General features: G+C 53.6%; 2 protein-coding genes across 3 annotated transcripts; both read right to left on the bottom strand.

The window, feature by feature from the left end:
- Positions 1 to 352: 352 nt before the first annotated feature.
- On the bottom strand, positions 353 to 5,774 carry eno3 (enolase 3, (beta, muscle)). The gene is made up of 12 exons (XM_066722309.1): positions 5,655 to 5,774; positions 3,436 to 3,525; positions 3,210 to 3,305; positions 3,055 to 3,113; positions 2,439 to 2,508; positions 2,166 to 2,299; positions 1,778 to 2,000; positions 1,493 to 1,690; positions 1,208 to 1,409; positions 998 to 1,106; positions 710 to 768; positions 353 to 603 (listed from the first exon to the last, which is right to left on the bottom strand). Exons 2-12 carry the CDS (start codon positions 3,518 to 3,520, stop codon positions 534 to 536), a joined length of 1,305 nt encoding a protein of 434 aa, XP_066578406.1. The 5' UTR covers positions 3,521 to 3,525; positions 5,655 to 5,774; the 3' UTR covers positions 353 to 533.
- A 2,549-nt stretch (positions 5,775 to 8,323) lies between these two features.
- On the bottom strand, positions 8,324 to 11,901 carry LOC136768226 (profilin-1). 2 transcript variants are annotated; one of them, XM_066722310.1, is made up of 4 exons: positions 11,776 to 11,901; positions 11,152 to 11,338; positions 9,258 to 9,450; positions 8,324 to 8,577 (listed from the first exon to the last, which is right to left on the bottom strand). In XM_066722310.1, exons 2-4 carry the CDS (start codon positions 11,281 to 11,283, stop codon positions 8,480 to 8,482), a joined length of 423 nt encoding a protein of 140 aa, XP_066578407.1. In that variant the 5' UTR covers positions 11,284 to 11,338; positions 11,776 to 11,901; the 3' UTR covers positions 8,324 to 8,479. The 2 variants fall into 2 exon arrangements, with proteins under 2 accessions (XP_066578407.1, XP_066578409.1); XM_066722312.1 differs by lacking the exon at positions 11,776 to 11,901 and adding an exon at positions 11,468 to 11,615.
- Between the last annotated feature and the right edge of the window lie 4,203 nt (positions 11,902 to 16,104).

Consider the following 16,104-nt stretch of genomic DNA (forward strand, 5'->3'; position numbering starts at 1 on the left):
TTAGACACTGTACACACACACACACACACACTGTACACGACCCATACACACTGCACAAACACACACACACGCACTGTACACCGACTAGACACTGCACACAGACCCACACACACTGTACACTGCAAACACACACTGCACACACACTACACAGACACTGCACACACACACACACACACACTGCACACAGACTGGACACTGCACACACACACACACACACACACTGCACACAGTACAAAGACTAGACACTGGACACACTAGACACTGGACACTGCACACACTAATCCTACACAGACCTAAAGAGAGAGAGAGAGAGAGAGAGAGACACGCACACAATGACGAGTTCACACATGTACCGGTTCCAGTGTTAGTTTATTTGATGTAGAGCAGCCACCGCACAGGGCAGACAGGGAGGGGGAGGGAGCTTGTGAGATCAGTGTAGCCCCCTGTGGCAGTGGAGTGGCCCCCCTGTGTCCTCACAACACTAAGTGCGTGCCAGTGTGTGTGTTGTGTGTGTCGGGGTCAGAGGTCAGGGTTTATTTGGCCTGGGGGTGACGGAATTTCTTGCCAGCGAACTTGGCTCCGCTCCCAAGCTCCTCTTCGATCCTGCAGAGAGAGAGAGAGAGAGAGAGAGAGAGAGAGAGTGAGTGTGTGTCAGTGTAGCAGTGGACATACACACGGGACACACACAAACGGGGGCTCCGTCTCTCACCTCATCAGCTGGTTGTACTTCGACAGTCGCTCTGACCTGCAGGGGGCACCGGTCTTGATCTGCCAGAGAGGAGGAGAAGCAGTGAGAACCAGGGACCGAGAGGAGACATAGGGGGGACAGAGAGAGAGAGATGGGTGAGAACCAGGAAGAGACAGGAGACATGGGGGTAGAGAGAGAGAGAGAGAGAGAGAGAGAGAGAGAGAGAGGTGAGAACCAGGGACCGAGAGGAGACCCAGGGGGACAGAGCAGACGCACAGAGAGAAAGGAGTGAGACACGGGGACACACACCTGTCCGGTGCAGAGCCCGACCACCAGGTCCGCGATGAAGGTGTCCTCAGTCTCGCCCGAGCGGTGGCTGACCATGACGCCCCAGCCATTGGACTGCGCCAGCTTACACCTGCAAGTCAGAACCACAGCCTGAGCGGCGGGTCGGCCACCGAGTGACCATCGGTCACCGATAACCGGCTATCAATCACAGAGGGCAGGGGACGGACTCACGCCTGGATGGACTCGGTGACCGAGCCGATCTGGTTGACCTTCAGCAGCAGGCAGTTGCAGGCCTTCTTGTCCACCGCCTGCTTGATGCGCTTGGGGTTGGTCACGGTCAGGTCGTCCCCCACCACCTGGATGTTCACGGAGCCAGTGAACTTGGCCCAGTGCTCCCAGTCGTCCTGGTCGAATGGGTCCTCGATGGACACAACTGAGGAGGAGGGGACGGGACAGTGAGCGCATGCGGGGCTCGCCACGGTGCGTGGGAGGGGCGTGGGAGCGGCGGCAGGGTACCTGGGTAGTCCTTGATGAAGCTCTTGTACAGGTCTCCCAGCTGTTCTCCGGTGATGTGTCTCTTGGGGTCGTCCGGGGACTTGAAGTCCAGGTCGTACTTGCCGCTGCGGTGGAACTCGGACGCCGCCACGTCCATTCCGATGACGATCTTGTCGGGGTAGCCGGCCTTCTCAATGGCGCTCTTCAGCAGCTCCAGGGCTGGTGGGGGGGAGACACGTTACACTCACTTACACAGAGACACTGACACACACGATTAAAGGTATACGGTGCGTCGTTGGCCCGTACCCTCATGGTTGTCCAGGATGTTGGGTGCAAAGCCGCCCTCGTCCCCCACATTGGTGGCATCTTTGCCATACTTGCTCTTGATGACGCCCTTCAGGTTGTGGTAGACCTCGGCACCGATGCGCATGGCCTCGCGGAACGAGCTGGCGCCCACCGGCAGGATCATGAACTCCTGCATGGCCAGCTTGTTGCCGGCATGGGAGCCGCCGTTGATCACGTTGAACGCCTGGGAGAGAGACGGAGAGATTTAGATTTACTTGCCATGTTAGTGATTTGGCAACAATTTGATGTCATCCCATAATATGAGGGGGTGGGTGGTCCTGCTAATTGGTCAAAGCCAATTAAGTAACCGAGCAATTAAGCAATTAGGTAACACGGGCAGTGCACTCACGGGAACAGGCAGGATGAGCTCCGCGTTGCCGGCCAGGTCGGCGATGTGGCGGTACAGGGGGACGCCTTTCTCCGCTGCACCGGCCTTGCACACAGCCAGAGACACGCCCAGGATCGCGTTGGCACCGAACTTCGCTGCAGAGTGATGCACAGAGAGAGAGAGAGAGAGAGAGAGAGAGAGAGAGAGAGAGAGTAAGGGAGAGAGTAAGGAACCCTACTGCACAGTAAGATGCTTTTGAGTACAGGACACAGGGTGAAAGGGAGGCGGTCTTACACTTGTTCTCGGTGCCGTCCAACTCCAGCATGAAGTTGTCGATCTTCTCCTGCTCCACCACACTCAGCTTCTGCACACAGAGACACACACACAGGTCACAGCATGAGCCACACACAGTCCAGTCCAGCAGGGTCTCAGCCCTGGTCCCGAGAGACACAGTCCAGTCCAGCAGGGTCTCAGCCCTGGTCCTGAGAGACACAGTCCAGTCCAGCGGGGTCTCAGCCCTGGTCCCGAGAGACACAGTCCAGTCCAGCAGGGTCTCAGCCCTGGTCCTCAGAGACACAGTCCAGTCCAGCAGGGTCTCAGCCCTGGTCCCGAGAGACACAGTCCAGTCCAGCAGGGTCTCAGCCCTGGTCCTGAGAGACACAGTCCAGTCCAGCAGGGTCTCAGCCCTGGTCCTGAGAGACACAGTCCAGTCCAGCGGGGTCTCAGCCCTGGTCCTGAGAGACACAGTCCAGTCCAGCAGGGTCTCAGCCCTGGTCCCGACACAGTCCAGTCCAGCGGGGTCTCAGCCCTGGTCCTGATAAACACAGTCCAGTCCAGCGGGGTCTCGGCCCTGGTCCCGAGAGACACAGTCTAGGACACAATAACTAAAACAGACTGAGTAACCTCTGACCTTCTCCAGCAGTTTGGGGACGATGTCCTTGTTGATGTGGTCCACAGCCTTCTGGACACCTGCGAACCACACAGGGACACATCCAGTTAGCCCAAAGGTTAATTAATTGGTTAACTGTTTAATGGCTTAATTGGCAGGCAGGGGGTTTGACTGACCTTTGCCCAGGTAGCGGCTCTTGTCCCCGTCCCTCAGCTCCAGCGCCTCGTAGATCCCAGTGGATGCTCCGCTGGGCACGGCTGCCCGGAACCGACCTATGTGTATGAGTCAGAGGTCAGAGTAAGTGCTCTGGTGTGCGTCTGTCTTCCGTCTCTCACCACTTTCACTGAACAGGAGTATTGCCACAGACGCACACACTCGCACACAGACCCCGGCCCCTCTCACCCTTGGCGGTGTACAGGTCCACTTCCACAGTGGGGTTTCCACGGGAGTCGAGGATCTCACGGGCATGGATCTTAGTGATGGACATCCTGACTGATAGAGAGAGAGACTGATTAATAAACACAACAACTGCGATTCAGCACTGAACGGGTTAATGGCCCCCGGGTCGGTACCTCCAGCCCGCAGTCGGCTCAGAACCTGCACGCCTCTCCCTGCCATCTCCCACCCCACCCCGAGCTGTTCAGTGTGTCCCTCAGCACCCACCGTAGAGCAGCCAATCACAGGCCAGGGCCGCGGTGGCAATGAGGGGATTGGCTGTGTGGGCTGGTTTACTTTAATCTCCTTCGCTCAGGAGATTACACACAGCGCTCTCTCCCTCTCTCTCCTGCTTCCTGTCCTCCTCTTCATCTCTCTATCTCACTTCCTGTGCTGCTCTCTCTTCTCTCTCCCTCAGTTGCACCCCCTCTCTTATCTGCTCCCTCTCATAAACCCATCATTCACACACCAACCCCTCTCCCTCTCCCTCTCTCAGACAGCAGCCGAATCCGTATCCTCGAAGCATTCTGCATGCCTGACATTCTCCTCCTCCTGACCTCCACTGACAGAAATAGCATCTCTCGCTCCCTCTCTCCTTCTCTCTCTGTCTCAGAAGGGGTATTAATAGCGCTGTGAAGGCCAGGCCCGCCCGCTCCTCTAACGAGACGGCGAAAAGTGCAGAGGTCACAGCAGTACACGCACACACATAGTGTGACAGACACACACACTCACACACACACACACACACACAGAATGACAGACACAGATACAGAGATACACACACACACACACAGAGTGACAGACAGACACACAGATACAGAGACACACACACACACACACACACACACACACACACACACACACACACACACACACAGAATGACAGACACAGATACAGAGACACACACACACACACACACACACACACACAGATACAGAGACACACAGACAGACACAGACACACACAGGCCCATACTCGACCTTTTGACTTTGACCTTTCCTTTTTGACCTTTGCACTTCAACCTTTCCACTTGGACCTTTTCACTGTGACCTTTCCACTTTGGCGAGCAGACCGCTGCCCTTTCAGCTCGAGGGGGACAGGGTGTCAGCTGGACACAATCCACAGCAGAGCGAGGCAGAGAGGTGACGCCAGTAAAGCACTGGCAGTGTGAGAAACTCAGCATCTCACACACACACGCCACTGATGGACAACGGTCTCAATGACAGTGACCTTTCACAGCTCCGCTCGTCCTTCACTCAGCCTTCCTGTGGCCCGGCAGGGGTCACAGCACAGACGGGGCTTCCCCAGCAGTGCCACACACTGTACCACACACTACACACACTGTACTACACACTATACACACACACTGTACTACACACACTGTACACACACACTGTACTACACACACACACACACTGCACCACACACACACACACTGTACTACACACACACACACTGTACTACACACACTGCACCACACACTGTACACACACTGTACTACACACTGTACTACACACACACACACACTGTACTACACACACTGCACCACACACTGTACACACACTGTACTACAGACTGTACTACACACACACACACACTGTACTACACACACTGCACCACACACTGTACACACACTGTACTACACACTGTACTACACACACACACTGCACCACACACACACACACACTGCACCACACACACACACACACTGTACTACACACACTGCACCACACACTGTACACACACTGTACTACACACTGTACTACACACACACTGTACTACACACACACACACACACTGTACTACACACACTGCACCACACACTGTACACACACTGTACACACACTGTACTACACACTGTACTACACACACACACACACATGCGCTGCCCGGTTAGTCACGGTTGTAAACGCACTGATCTGCGGTCTGTGCGGTGTGTAATGAAGAGGACCCGCACGCCGGGGGAAGGTGTGCGTAATTAAGCTCCGGGGTGAATGGCACGGTGCGGTGGCACAGGGCGGAGGACCCCGACACTGTACCGACCTGCAGCGCCCGTCCGCCCGTCCGCCCGCTGCCAGGACTGCCTCCACCGACTTTACTACTACTTTACTACTGCTGCGGCGGCTCATCATTATCATAATAATAATAATAATAATAATAATAATAATAATAATAATAATAATACCTGAGTGTAGTACAGCGGAGGCGGTGCTCGTCTGCTTGTCCCACTGCTCTGGCAAGTGGCGCTCCGCGGCCGCCGCCCCCTATTTATAGGGTCCGGCTGTCAGGGACCGTCTGCCAATTAGCATCCATGCACCACATGACCTTACCCCCCCACCCCACACACACACACACACACACTCACTCACACTCTTACACACACACTTTTACACACACACACACACTCTTACACACTCAAACACAACACTCACTCTCACACACACACACTCACACTCTTACACACTCAAACACAACACTCACACACACACACACACACTCTTACACACTCAAACACAACACTCACTCTCACACACACACACTCACACTCTTACACACTCAAACACAACACTCACACACACACACACACTCTTACACACTCAAACACTCACACACACAACACTCACTCTCACACACACACACTCACACTCTTACACACTCAAACACTCACACACACAACACTCACACTCACACTCTTGCACACTCAAACACTCTTACACACACACACTCTCATACACTCAAACACACCCAGACACACACACACAACACTCAAACACACACAAAAACACACAACACACTCTGTGCCAGCCTGCACAGAAAGTATTAGTAGTATTAGTAGTAGCAGTAGTAGCGGCAGCGGTAGTAACAGGGGCAGTATTGCACCCTGTGGGAAACTGGGCAGTAATTCGCAGACGGCCCCTGGTGTCCCTGGCTGGAGCCCATAGTGGGGAAAGGTCAGAGTTCACAGGGTGTGAGGAGTGGGGGGGTAATGTGACACGGGCCAGGGTTCGAGCAGCGGCGCTGTAAAGGGCAGCGAGGGGCCGGGCCTGTCTGTCCGCTCTCCTCCTCCTCTCTGCTGTCCCCTCTACCCTTTACTGCGCGGCTAATATTAGACCAGTGTGACTCCTGCGCAACGCCAATGAAGCTGCCCTCGAACCCCTCACACTGCAGCCCTGCTCTACTACACTGTTACTACAGCACAGTCCCCCAGTGTCACAGCACTGCTCTACTACACTGCTACTACAGCACAGCCCCTACTGTAACAGCACTGCTCTACTATTTATTTTTTATTATTATTAATTTCTTAGCAGACGCCCTTATACAAAACACAAGCGCAATACAAAGTGCAAGAATACAGTGCAGTTCAGGCATAATACATTTTACAAAGGGATGAGAAGGAGCGGCTCTGGAGGAAGGAGAGTGGAGAGGAGGCAGAGTTAGTCTTCTGGCACTGGAGGAGCGCAGTGGTCTGGAGGGGATGTATGGAGAGACGAGGGTCTGAAGGTAGCTTGGTGCAGTGTGGTCGAGACAGCGGTAGGTGAGGGTCAAAGTCTTGAACTGAATGTGTGCCGGTATCGGGAGCCAGTGGAGGGAGCGGAGCAGTGGAGTAGCGTGCGAATCGGGGCAGAGAGACACCAGACGAGCCGCAGAGTTCTGGATGAGCTGGAGCGGCGGGTATTAGATGCAGGCAGGCCGGCCAGGAGGGAGTTGCAGTATCCAGGCGGGAGAGGACCAGTGACTGGACGAGCAGCTGAGTCGAGTAGTCGGTGAGGAAGGGACGGATCCGGCGTATGTTGCTCAGGAAGAATCTGCAGGTGCGCGTCAGCGTGATGTGCTGGGAGAAGGAGAGCGCAGGATCGAGGGTGACTCCTGGGTTCTACACTGCCACTCCTGCGCAACGCCAAGAAAACTGCCCTGTGCCCCTCACACACACACTGCAGCCCATAGCAACAGCACTGCTCTACTACACTGTTACTACAGCATCACAGTTACTCAGGGCAGTGGAGAGGGGTACAGCGAGTCCTCTGGGGCAGGAGGAATGAGTGAGCAGGGCGGGGAGCTCGGTGCCGTCTGGTCCAGACAAGAGCAGGAGAGATGGAGGCAGAGGGTTTTAACCGGACTGGTACGAGCCGGCTGCTGGAAGTAGTGCGTGTGTAACAAACACTGGTGTCTGTACTGCACTGTGGTGTGCGCTTTCCTGAATAATGACAATAATCTGGCACATTGCATTCATGAATAAGCTCACTTTAGAACAACCCCCCCAACTGCATGGGAACAACTCCAGCTCAGAAGTGGGCCGAGAACGAGGCTGTGCTCTCCTGCCACCCAGTGGCCACAGCACAAACTGCAACACACGAGGAATAAATCCATAGATCGTTTTAGTTATAAATCACTTTAACTTCTTCTGCAGCCCATCACCCCACGTCTCTACCCACTGTGGAAATGGAGCCATGGCTTAGGCTGAAACCGTTTTGGAAAACTACAATCGCATGCGTGTGAAAGAAAAACAAGGAGGGAGAAAAAGAAACGCGAGACCGTTAGCAGGACCATCTGTGTCAGGATGCTTTCTAGACCTTTATCAGAATCGGCATTCGACAGTTGCAACCCTCGCTCGGCTGCCTGTGATACGGAGGCGAGGTGTTGTGGACGCCCGGGGCGCGGCCGTAACTGTGCCATGAAGCTCGAGCGTCCGCAGTCGGCCGTTCTGTGCTGTTCACATGCAGTGTATTGTTGGCACGTCAGACATCACCACAACCACACATCCTCACCCCCCACTCAGACGCCGCAGGCCCCCAGCGCTGTGGGGACGAGCGGAAAGTACAGTACGGAAGACAGTGGGACAATAACACATACTGCTTGAATTAACATTAAACTTTATTTGGCATCAGTTGGAAAATAACAAAACATTACTGAATCAGAACACTGTGGGGGTAGGGGGGGTCCAGTGACACAGGGGTGGAGTGGAGGGGGCTGGCGAGGGAGAGGGCGAGCAGACAGGAGGGGGAGGGAGCCTCAGTAGTTCGATTTCCGTAAGTGTGATGCCATGTCGAAGGCCTTTTTGTTCAGGGCCCCTCCGTGAACATCCTTACAGCCCTTGATGATCACTACAGCTGAGGGAGAGAGAGAGAGTTAGTGCGGAGGACAGACAGACATCCTTCGGCCCTACAAACGGAGAAGAGGCCCCTCAACGCTCTGAAGCTCACTGCCCTGTTAAACAGCTGATCAGAGCCAAGCAAACTACAGGACACACCAGAACCTCCTCTCTGGACCAGCAGAACTCAACCCCAGAGCCCACCCTGAAGTCTCCCCACTAGAGACAGATCTGACCCAGTGCCGGCTCAGTGACCACCGGCTGGCCAGAGAAAGCGTGGCCAGTGAGCTCCTGCCATTATTATTATTTTAATTTCTTGGCCACGGCTGGAGACGGGAGATCTCCACCAACCCTGAGGGACTTCATTCATGGCTTTCTATGGTTCTGTTCATGCACTGCGATTATATAAACCCTCATAAAAGGTTTTAGTTTACCCCCTCCCCCGCATTCCCATTTCTACTGATCACAAGTCCTTCTGTAACCCTCTGGCAACACATAGCAGTGCTCTCAATTACTTAACTGAATCTTACTTTAAATAGTGTAATAAAAGTTCCTTCTTTAAGTTCTTTATACAATTCTATACTTAACTTAAACCCCTACCGTTTAAAATAAAAGGCTCTGATTTAGGAAATAAGTTCCATTAAGTAATTAAGAGCTCGTTGGAGCAGAAGCCAGCGGAGCGAGGGCCGGCCGCGGTACCTTTGTTGGACTTGGCGACGGAGATGTTGAAGGTCTCGCTGCCGTTGATGGACTTGGTGCGCAGGTCCATGCACCAGTCTCCTTCCTCGTTGATGCGGTCGCGGATCACAGAGCACTTCACTCCGCCCAGCGTGACGCCGTTGATGAAGAACGAGCTGCGGTCCTTCCCCATGAGCACGGCCAGCTCGTCGGGCTGCGGGGGGGGGCGAAAGAGAGCGAGAGTGAGTCTCTGGGGGAGTCCGAGGGCTGACCTCCTACAGCACTGCTCTACTACACTGCTACTACAGCACAGCCCCCTATTGCAACAGGACCGGTCACCACAACAGGGCTGCCCATTGCACCTCTACTCCCCGGCCACTCCAGGCCAGGCCATGGCTTCCAGGAGCCACAGCGAGGGGACCGACACACAGGGCAGTCGGAGTTACAGTGCATTGCACTCCACGACGAGATGCTGTCGAGTCTGAAAGAGGTTGACGTCACTGCAACGCTTCACACCGGCTGATTGAGACCCCCCCCCCCCCCCCCCCCAGCGAGGGACGGTGGTGGGTTGGGGACAGTTTCATAGTTCGGCAGAAGTTTGTTTTAATGGCTAACTGGCGCAGACGCCGTGGGGCTGCAGTGGAGGTGTCTTTTTGAGGAAGCGAGACCGTTGCGAACGTCCTGTTTTTGTGTGTTCTTTATTCTTGTCACACTTCCTGCACTGAAGTCCTACGTCCGCGTTTCTAAAAACCCAATGCCCAAAAAAGGAAGTTTAAAACGCTACCCCCCCCCGCATCGTGCCAGGAGCCCTGCCGAGGGTCCCATTCCCACTCACCGTGCGGGACCATCCGGGTCACTGCCTGCGGTTTGCAGCTTTGGGATACAAAAATCAATGATCACAGCACATGGATGGGAGGGCGTTTTATAAATCGAGCTCAGCTCAACTTCAGAAACTGAACTTTTCAGAAAGCGGTTGTGATTTACATCAGGAAACACCCAACATCTGTAGATGGATATCGAACAGTTTACATTAGAACCAGCGCCAAGGACTGCACAGCAACCAGAAACCCCAGCCGAGTTAGATCTATAGATACAAGAATGTACATTTTAAGCATGCGTGTATTTATATGCACACACATGTATGCACACACACTACACAGATGGCGCCACAGTATCTCCAGGTATCGCCACTCCCTGCTAGATCTCTCTAGATCTCTCTAGATCTCTCTAGATCTCTCTAGATCTCTCTAGATCTCTCTAGATCTCTCCTGAAGCACCGACAGTTGGTTTTCAAATTGATGCAGCGGCGGGCGGCTGCTCCCTCCCCGGCCCCCAGCGCAACACGGAACTGCCGCAGGAATGTGCGGACCCGTCACAACACGCCCCGCCGCCTGCGCGTCACAGTGCGAGTGCGCAACAGCGCTGCGCCCGGATCAGACGCGGGGCACAGGGCCCGGATCAGACGCGGGGCACAGGGCCCGGATCAGACGCGGGGCACAGGGCCCGGATCAGACGCGGGGCACAGGGCCCGGATCAGCACAGCTTGGGTCGACCACTTCCGCAGGAAACCGCAACGCCGAGCCACCTCTGACGCCCCGGGTCCCATTGACGGAGCCTCGGAGAAACAGATGTGCGTCAAAGCAGCGCTCCGGCGGCGGCGCTTTTATCCAGTGATCCAGGAGCCTGGCGCTGGGGGGGCGGGGGGGCGCATTAAAGCACTTCCGCACCACGTGTTTCCACAGCAGCCCAGCCTCGCGCCCCGAGCCCCGTTACACTTCCGCGCGGATGTGCAGCCGCAGACACGCATGCACACAAACACACAAACACACACACACACACACACAAACACACACGCATGCATGCATGCATTCAAATACACCCCCCACCCGTCCCGGCTCGCCCTCCCTCCATTTACCGTGATCTTCCCAAAATGCCCGTTCGGGGCCGCCGCCCACACGCTGTGGGCACCGGGCTCACAGCCCGCGATGGCGGCGTCCTGGACCTCATTACCGGCCATCAGGTTGCTGACATACTCGTTCCAGGACATCGTGGATCTGTCACCGTGCAGAAGAGGCTGAGCTCGGAGTGGGGGAGGCGCTTCACTGCCGGGAGAGAGAGAGGGAGGGAGGGGGGTAAGAGTGTGCGGAGAAATAACGAAATCATAAAGCACCAACAAAATGAGAGCGGAGCAGATAAGTGAAGGTGAAAAGTAAACCGTAAAGCAAACCAACCCCAACAACTGAAACGCAGCGGGTCAGGATCGCACCGCAGTCACAGACACAAGTGAGCGCGTTAAACACGTCATGGAGTTTGTAACCCGCAGCGCTGAAAACACCCGCGATTTCACTCACTCACTCACTCTCTCTCTCTCTCACACTCTCACACTCTCTCACTCTCTCACTCTCTCACTCTCTCACTCTCTCACTCTCTCACAGAGCCTGCGCAGGGGCGCCTACACGCCGCGGTGTTACTCCTGATCCGACAGAGAAAGCGCCAGAGCCGGGTGCGGGTGCGGGTGCGGAGCTGCTGCCAGACCTACCTGCGAGCCGTGTGACTTTTGCAAAGTTGCAAAGTGAGGACAAGGAAGTGCCGCGCGTTTTATAGAGGCCCGCCGCGCCCAGCGCACTTCCTCAATTGTCACAGAGAGAGAGAGAGAGAGAGAGAGAGAGAGAGAGAGAGAGAGAGAGAGAGAGAGAGAGAGAGGGGGGGAGGGGGAGGGAGCCCGGAGACACACAGGGATCAGCAGCACTGTCTCAGCTCGCTCTCTTCCTCGACTGCTGTTTCTTCCCCACATACTATATGTATTTATGCTGGTGCACATTTACACAAATACTACACACAACACACTACACACACACACACACACACTAAACAGCCTGCAGTACACACATACTACACACACACACTAAACAGCCTGCAGTACACACATACTACACACACACACTAAACAGCCTGCAGTACACACATACTACACACACACACACTAAACAGCCTGCAGTACACACATACTACACACACACAATAAACACCCTGCAGTACACACATACTACACACACACACTAAACAGCCTGCAGTACACACATACTACACACACACACACTAAACAGCCTGCAGTACACACACACACACACTAAACAGCCTGCAGTACACACATACTACACACACACAATAAACACCCTGCAGTACACACATACTACACACACACACACTAAACAGCCTGCAGTACACACACACACACACACACACTAAACAGCCTGCAGTACACACATACTACACACACACACTAAACAGCCTGCAGTACACACATACTACACACACACACTAAACAGCCTGCAGTACACACATACTACACACACACACACTAAACAGCCTGCAGTACACACATACTACACACACACAATAAACACCCTGCAGTACACACATACTACACACACACACTAAACAGCCTGCAGTACACACATACTACACACACACACACTAAACAGCCTGCAGTACACACACACACACACACACACACTAAACAGCCTGCAGTACACACATACTACACACACACAATAAACACCCTGCAGTACACACATACTACACACACACACACTAAACAGCCTGCAGTACACACACACACACACACACACACTAAACAGCCTGCAGTACACACATACTACACACACACAATAAACACCCTGCAGTACACACATACTACACACACACAATAAACACCCTGCAGTACACACATACTACACACACACACAATAAACACCCTGCAGTACACACATACTACACACACACACAATAAACACCCTGCAGTACACACATACTACACACACACACAATAAACACCCTGCAGTACACACATACTACACACACACAATAAACACCCTGCAGTACACACATACTACACACACAATAAACACCCTGCAGTACACACATACTACACACACACACAATAAACACCCTGCAGTACGCACATACTACACACACACACAATAAACACCCTGCAGTACGCACATACTACACACACACACTAAACACCCTGCAGTACGCACATACTACACACACAAACACTAACTCACTCTGTCTCTCAGTTCAGTTCCATTGAGCTGTGCTTTATTGTCATGGCCATTGCAAGCAGTATTGCCAAAGCAGTTTACATCATTATACATATTGGTACACATAGCGGGGGGGTGGAGTGTGTGTGTGTATATAAATATATATAGTATATAAGCCCATCTCTCTCTCTCTTTCTCTCTCTGGCCTCGGCTCGGATAGATACAGGCCCTGTGCAGTGCAGTTCAGCACTAGATACTGTAGTACAGCACAGCACAGTACACATGCAGTAAAGCAGTGCTGTAATGTGTAGTACAGCACAGTCCAGCCCGGCGGTGCAGGGGGAGCCCGGGGGAACTCTGTCAGCTCAGCGCAGAATCCTAGTGACTCTCCCCAGGGAACTTTGGTGATTTTACTGCAGGTGTAAAAATATTCACTGGATTACATCACAAGTGACACACTGCGTCAGTATGGCCCCGACTGTGCTGTCACACTGAGCTGTGTTGTTACACTGTAACTGTTACACTGTGCTGTGTTGTTACACTGAGGTGTTATTATTATTATTATTATTATTATTATTATTATTATTATTATTATTATTTATTTAATGGCAGACGCCCTTATCCAGGGTGACTTACAAAACATACGATTAATATAAAAGTGCACTACAGTCTAGAATACAGATCAAAGCATAGTACAAATTACAAGTTCACTGTTACACTGTGCTGTGCTGTCACACTGAGGTGTTACACTGTGCTGTTTTGTTACACTGTACTGTGCTGATGTGTTACACTGTGTTGTTACACTGTTGTGCTGTTACACTGTGCTGTGTTGTTGCACTGTGTTGTTGTACTGTACTGTGCTGATACACTGTGCTGTGACATTTACTGTTACGCTGTGCTGTTACACTGTGCTGTGTTGTTGCACTGTGCTGTTACACTGTGTTGATCTGTTACACTGTGTTGTTACACTGTGTTGTTACACTGTGCTGTGCTGTGCTGTACTGTTACACTGTGTTGATCTGTTACACTGTGCTGTGCTGATGTGTTACACTGTGTTGTTACACTGTTGTGCTGTTACACTGTGCTGTGTTGTTGCACTGTTCTGTGCTGGGTTGTTACACTGTGTTGTTACACTGTGCTGTGCTGTTACACTGTGTTGTTGCACTGCTCTGTGTTGCGTGTTGGGGCAGGTGCTTCCTGCCTCCCGTGTGAAATGTGTCAGCCAGGTAAGAGCATGTGACCGCACCCCCACCAGGACACACTGCTCTCCAGTAACAGAGCAGCAGCACAACACTCACACAACAGGGAGCGCAGCTGTAGGAGCAGCACAGCGGCTGACTGACAGTGCGTGAGTGTGTGTGTGTGTGCATGTGTGAGAGTCTCTGTGCTCATCAGATAAAGCCGCTGTCAGCCGTGTTCCTCTCAGTAGTTGAATGTCAGCGCAGACGGCGACCACATCCTGACCCCAGCGCTTGGCTCAGTCACACAGCCGTCTTTCGATCTGAGTCTTTCTTCGTCTCTCTGTCTGTCCTCCTTTCTCTCCATCTACCTTCCCGTTTTTCTCTCTCTCTCTATCTCTGTCAACAAGTCACAACCTGGCAGCAGGAATCCATGGCTCCAGGTTGTTTTCAATCTGCAGCCCCCACCCCCTCTCTCTCTCTCCCCTCCAGTCAGCTGGCGAGAACACAACCTGTGTCTGAACATGAGAGAGGGAGAGGGTGATGGGGGAGTGAGAGTGAGAGACACAGGGTGTGGGGCAGTGCTGCGTTGTCCCTGCTGGGTGAGCCGAGGTCCGGGGTCAGGATGTGAGTCTGTGGGAGGGTAGTGTGTTTTGGGGCAGTGAAGCAGGAAGTGACCTCACCCTCCACTTCCCCCTGCCCACTCTCTCCCCTCTCCGGGCTCCCCTGTGTGCGGGTGTCGGCCCATCTCTGTCCCCAGTCTGGACCGGCTCCAGAGCCCGGTCTCCGTTCAGGGGCCCGCACTGTGAGGCCTCTGTCTGGGGCCCCTGTCTGATGGAGCTCAGGGCCGTGGTCCAGCTCTCGCTCTCGCTCTGTCCCGCCCCCTCCCACTCACTTCTCTGTGGCCGAGTGACCAAGTGTAAAAATAACAACCAGAGACGAGGCTGCTGAGAATAAACGACACCAGAGCTTTTTCAGAGCACAGAGACAGAGAGACGGACAGCCGGACTGGACCCTCTGACAGACTCATACGCAGTTAGTGTGTCAGTCAGTCAGTCAGTCGGTGTATCAGTGAGTCAGTCAGTCAGTGAGTCATGTTTAACTCTTTCTTCTTTTTTCAGTCTGGTTTTGATTTGCAAATGTACCCAAATCCCCAAACTGGTCAGGAGTCGTCCAGCACTGCACACTGGGGCTCAGAGCCGGTGTGTGGGAGAGTGCGTGTCTCTGCGTTTGTGCATCAGTGTGTGTGTTTGTGTCTGAAACGCAGCGGCTGAGATCAGACATGCAGGGACCAGCGGTGTGCCATCCCATTACTTACACAACCCCTAACCCCCCCCAGGCTCCTTACTCAATACAATGATCTGGAATGTGTACAGTTTTCTCTTTCTCCCCCCCCCTCTCCCTCTCCAACTCCAACTCCCTCCCCTTCTCCTGTCTGACTCTGCCGTTTATCTGCTCACATCTGCCCCGACGGCTGAGGACTTAAATCAGCAAACGGTCTCCATTACAACTGCGCTGGGCGTCTCGCACCACAGCTGTGCGGCTCCCTCCCTCCCTCCTGTGTGCGTCAGCGTGTGTGCGAGCGTGTGCGTGTCAAAGCCTGCCTCTCGGTGCTGTGCACAGGCGTGTCACGGTCCTGGTGCA

This window comes from Amia ocellicauda, chromosome 14 (genome assembly GCF_036373705.1).
Source record: "Amia ocellicauda isolate fAmiCal2 chromosome 14, fAmiCal2.hap1, whole genome shotgun sequence".
Taxonomy (NCBI): domain Eukaryota; kingdom Metazoa; phylum Chordata; class Actinopteri; order Amiiformes; family Amiidae; genus Amia; species Amia ocellicauda.

Excerpts from the sequence above, each read along its gene's own strand:
- eno3 (XM_066722309.1), bottom strand. The coding sequence starts at position 3,520 with ATGTCCATCACTAAGATCCATGCCCGTGAGATCCTCGACTCCCGTGGA. Across the intron at positions 1,691-1,777 it reads CATCCTGGACAACCATGAGG|CCCTGGAGCTGCTGAAGAGC; the intron begins GTACGGGCCAAC and ends CCCCCCCACCAG. Across the intron at positions 1,410-1,492 it reads CTTCATCAAGGACTACCCAG|TTGTGTCCATCGAGGACCCA; the intron begins GTACCCTGCCGC and ends CCTCCTCCTCAG.
- LOC136768226 (XM_066722310.1), bottom strand. The coding sequence starts at position 11,283 with ATGTCCTGGAACGAGTATGTCAGCAACCTGATGGCCGGTAATGAGGTC. Across the intron at positions 9,451-11,151 it reads GGCATTTTGGGAAGATCACG|CCCGACGAGCTGGCCGTGCT; the intron begins GTAAATGGAGGG and ends CCCCCCCCGCAG. Across the intron at positions 8,578-9,257 it reads CGTCGCCAAGTCCAACAAAG|CTGTAGTGATCATCAAGGGC; the intron begins GTACCGCGGCCG and ends TCTCTCCCTCAG.